We start from the raw sequence: 5,047 nt of genomic DNA, 5'->3' as shown, positions 1-5,047 counted from the left end.
TTGCTGCAAGTACCTCAGAGAGAAAGCTGCCCTCGAGTTCTGACTGATGCCAGACAGTCCCGCTTCTCCCGTTTGAGTCTGGGTCCTCAGAGACTCACCCGGAGCTGTAGCTCAGTGCCTGAGACTCCCTCCCAATTGAAAATGACAACTGTGCCCTCAGCTACCAGTCCGCTCCGTGTGCGCCTCTGTACCTACCTTTGTATTTTCTGCACTGCACCTCCTCTGAGTCTCGGTATGCTGTTCTCTTTCCTTCTAGTTGAAGATTTCCCCCTCAGCCAGCTTTCCTGTGGTTCTGGGTGATGCCCATTCCGTCTTTTAGTCGTATTTTTGAAGTGGTTGTGCGAGGCAGCATTCTCAGGTGTTTACCTATGCCGCCATCTTGGTTCTCCTCGAAATCTATTTCTTACATACTTGCAATGATGAGGATTTTATCTAATTAGATATATAATTTAAATTCTGAATATCTTAAAACACTACTAATAATTAAGTTTGATGAACCTAGTTCTATGAGAAAATACTGATATAAGATGAGGAGTAAAGATGGCAGTGAGGGCTTAACTATTTTTCAGGAATACACCATAGGATTTCTAGGTGCTAGTGAGTGGTTTTCTGTGCCATTAGGATAGGCTATGAAAATGGGTTTAATAGACAGTAGTGTGATTTAGTTTAGATAGGACAAAATTTCTCATTCTAAAATATTCTGTATACTGTCACACTGAAGCGTTTCTCTAGTTAGAAGAAAGCTAGCCTACTTTCTACAAAGTTCTAGATTCATAGGTGCTTTATAAACTTGTCAAGTGTCAGTGGAACTTGAATTACATGAGTTTATGGGCTCTTCTGGCCTTAAGATTTGTAAGCCTCAGAGCAATAACTAAGTGATTAATGACATACCTGAGGTGTATTTTTCACTTTGTATAGCATAATAGAATTTTTAAAAATTATGTTTGTAGACCTTATCAGGATCATTGCATTGACAGATACTCTTGTTTAATCTACCACTGTGTGTGAATGCACAATAGTAATAGATTTCAGTAGATAATTTATCCAAAAGATTGTCATTCATGTTTTTGGATTTAAATTGTCTGGCTTGCCCAGCAGGCATGGCTCAGTGGTTGAGCTTCGACCTATGAACCAAGAGGTCACAGTTTGATTCCCTGGTCAGGGCACATGCCCGGGTTGCAGGCTGATCCCCAGTACGGGGCATGCAGGAGGCAGCCGATCAGTGATTCTCTCTCATCATTGATGTTTCTCTCTCTCTCTCTCTCTCTCTCTCTCTCTCTTTCTCTCTCTCCTTTCCTCTCTGCAATCAATAAATATATATATATATATTTTTAAATTATTTGTCTTGTGCCTATATACACAGCAGCAGTATTTTGGCCAGGCTTATTAATATTGAACCATTTTAGCTTTAGAAATAATTTAGATGATTTTATAATTCATTTTCTAGATGGAATAGGAATAAATCCTGCACAGACTGCTGGTAAGTATCTATCTGAAATTCATGGAGATGTGGGTGGAGCTATATATGTCAGTTGATTGGACTGGATAGAATTTTACCAGGATTATAGATGTTCTTTTAGGTATTATATGCCAGTCTTCACCTATGGTTCTGAATAATAATTTGTTTCATTATGTGTATTAGTTATTATGCTTTTGACTAAGGGAAACCCTGACTAATAAGCGTAAAAGATATTAACACTCATAACAAAAATTCTAAAGATAAGATTGTACTCTTACTGGAATAATGGTTTTGACCTACCTCATAAGGTAGTTGTGAGGTAATATATGTAAACTGCTTAAAAGATTGCCTTACCCATAGTGAGCATTCCATAAGTGCTATTATTTCAAAGAGGTACAGTCATTTAAATTTCAGAGGGCTTAGTCCACACTCAGAGGTTCAAATATAACATTATATAGTGCTATATATTGGTGTCCTAACAAGAAAGCAGGGTCATCTTTTTTTTTTTTTAATTGATTTCAGAGAGGAAAGGAGAGGGAGAGAGAAACATCAATGATGAGAGAATCATTGATCAGCTGCCTTGTGCATGCCCCCCCAAATCAGGGATCGAGTACACAACCCAGGCATGTGCCCTTAACCGGAATCAAACCTGGGACCCCTCAGTCCACACGTCGATGCTCTATCCTCTGAGCCAAACTGGCTAGGGCAAGCAGGGTCATCTTCACCTTTTTAACAGGCAGTTTTATATATTTTTTAAATGTACCTTTTTTAAAGTTAAGCATGCATTAATATAACGAACCTCAATCTTGAGTAGTATTTATCTTTAAATTATATTCTAAAGTACTTCTGTCTTATGACAAAATTACATTGTTCTCGTAGATCTTGGGGTTGAAATTTGGCCATATAGAAAATGAAGAGGGATTTAAAATTGTAATTTTTTAAAATTTAAATCAGTCGTTTTAGGTATATTATAAATTTTATTAAATTGAAAAGGTTATTAATTGAAAATCATGAAGCATTTTATAGCATAAATGCCTTTAAATTTAGGTTTAAAGGTTTTGTTTTCTTATTCTAGAAATGTTCAATTTACATTAATTTGAATTATCGCTTATTGTAATACGTTACCAGTTGTATTCCCTTAAATGTTGAAAGGTGTACTTTATGGGACACAAAGTAAATCTCATCATTTAATTGAACCAAAATAGGTCAGGGTTTCCAAACTTTTTTCACTTGTGGTAATTTAGATTCATTATTTTTGCTGTCTTTAGGTATTTTATTGTGTACTAAAGCAAGTATTGATGGTTAAACTGATTTACTTTATGATTTGCTGAGTGTATTAGTTAGCATTTTTATGGCTAATGTTCATATTTAAAATTTTCAGACATATGATTAGGTTGTAAAGATGTGAGTGGAATAGCAACAAGGCTTTAAAAGCATGGAATTAGTTTCTGATGATGTTTGTGTTTTTGTACCTACTTACTTTACAGTGCTTTATTGTTGTTTTTTTACAATGCTTTGTTTATTGTATATAATAATTGTTGGAATGTTATGATAACCTGTTTTTTAAACACCTAACTTTATGTTTTGTTTGTTTGTGTAGGAAATGTTTTCCTAAAGCATGGTTCAGAACTGCGAATTATTCCTAGAGATCGTGTTGGAAGTTGTTAATATCCTCTACTTAAAGATAGAATTACCTTTCAAAATAAATATTGGGTATTGCTGTTGTAAAACTGAAATCAGGCATTTAAAATACTATGAAAACACCAATAATTGATGAAATAATGAAAGGTTACTTCCTGTCCCTTCTTGTTGTTCTCACTCTTCATGTGAAGAGAGAATGCTTATGTACTGAGGGTATCATTTTTACAGAAGATCCTAGTCTTTCATTGCTACCTCACAGCACACACAGCTGGCTCATTTGGGGTAAATGGATTACCCAACTGTGTTTTATTACTGGAGGATAATTCTGAGAACATTTGGAAAATTAAATTTGTTGAATCTTTCTATTTGTCTTTAAGGTAAAATTTTAAAAGGCTTATGGATTATACAGGGCAGGTTACTTGAAGGATCTGATTTGCAGACTCAAAAATAGTTGAGGGGAGAAGGAGAAGTGAGGAGGGAAGCGGGGGGGCAGAATAGTTGAATTCTTAATTCTCAATTATACTGTTTATGATAAAGGATATAGACATATCAATGAATACTTAAGTGTCTTAACTTTTTACATTTAGGTATTTTTTTTAGGTTTCAAGCTTCATGTGTTTATATAAATTTTAATTTAATATCAGAGAACCAAAATTCCAAAATTTGAATTTTTTGACCTAGCCCCTATGTGTAAAATTGATAGCCCTCACCAAAGAGTTTTAACTATGATCCTGCAGAATCCAATTCTTGTAATGGTAAGAATTGAAAATAAAGTAGAAGCATCCTTTGCTGAGTAATGCATTCTTTTATCAGTCTCTTTTAATACAGACTTTAAAACAGGAATTTTCAAGAAACGTCTTTCTAAGGATATTTGGAAACCGCATTCAAAAAGAGACTATTGTAAAGAAGATCTGAAGATCACAACAAAGGTCAAGAAAATGCTAATGGAAAATAATAATTAATTATACTCACTGAAGGCCCAACTTTTAAGGAAGTGTTAAGATAAATCAAGTGAATAAGAAGCCAAGAAAGGGAAGATGGGGAAGCCCAGGTAGCAAAAGACAACAGTGAAGGGGAACAGAAAGCTGTCACAAAAGACAGCTGGATAGGCAAAAGTGCAGAGGCTGTGTTGTGTTGTGTTGAGAGAACAGAAGGGGATACTAGACATTGTCATAAGTAGCAGAAGGCAATTGGAAAAAACAAATTATAGGCCTTTTCAACATACAGATTTGATAATTCCCTTTATGAGCATCTAAAGAATGATATGCATAAGGAATGTTTTTATTTGCCCTTACGGAGGAAACTAATATCCAAATCTTTAAAAATGAAATGAAGGCTCATTAGTGATTCAGAACCAGTGCTCCATTTGCTGTATTTTAGATGGTGAGCTCTCTGGAGCAGGCCTTGTGTTTGTCTTGCTCTTTCTAGACCTGGAAATGTAGTAGGCTTTCAATAAATACTTGCTGAATTATTCATAAATAAAATATCTCTAAGACCAGTTTTTATGTAAGCATATTTTAGCATCTTCCCTATTATGTGCCCTTGTTTCATTGGGAGAAAAACATTAGGAAATGTAACAGCATCAGCATCTGAAGGGTGACATTGGTAGTTAAGTTTAAGAAATTAACCAGATACTGTTTATATATCTGATAAATGAACAGTGGGATTCTGGTTTATAAAAGGGAAAAAATACTTTCTGAAGCAGAGAAGTATACTTCTGATGTTTGAGAAAGTATTTATTTTCATAAATAAAATTCAATGCTTAAATATTCCCTGCTCCTTAATATTAAGCCTTAATTAACCAGAAATTTGAGTATCCATTCCCTGAATTTCTTGTTTAATTTAGATCCCATCTTTTGTTTCTAGCACAAAGTCTGCCTGCTGTATTACATAAATAAGTTTATAATATCCTCTACTATAAAGTAATTTGTTTAATATTTTTGTTTT

The 5,047-nt window shown here is 34.5% G+C and overlaps 1 protein-coding gene across 2 annotated transcripts in view; it reads left to right on the top strand.

Moving 5' to 3' along the window:
- LOC102768378 (ubiquitin-fold modifier 1) overlaps positions 1-4,596 on the top strand; it is an 18,501-nt gene extending 13,905 nt beyond the window's left edge. The window contains exons 5-6 of one of the 2 annotated variants that reach the window (XM_006771351.2): positions 1,448-1,480; positions 3,914-4,596. In XM_006771351.2, the coding sequence (XP_006771414.1) occupies positions 1,448-1,480; positions 3,914-4,062 (182 nt within the window). In that variant the 3' untranslated portion in view covers positions 4,063-4,596. The other variant, XM_006771352.2, reaches the window with a different exon arrangement.
- The last annotated feature ends 451 nt before the right edge of the window (positions 4,597-5,047 follow it).

This window comes from Myotis davidii, unplaced genomic scaffold (genome assembly GCF_000327345.1).
Source record: "Myotis davidii unplaced genomic scaffold, ASM32734v1 scaffold2805, whole genome shotgun sequence".
NCBI classification, from domain to species: domain Eukaryota; kingdom Metazoa; phylum Chordata; class Mammalia; order Chiroptera; family Vespertilionidae; genus Myotis; species Myotis davidii.
Note: the sequence above shows the minus strand (reverse complement) of the source record. Positions and strands in the feature narration are given on the sequence as shown.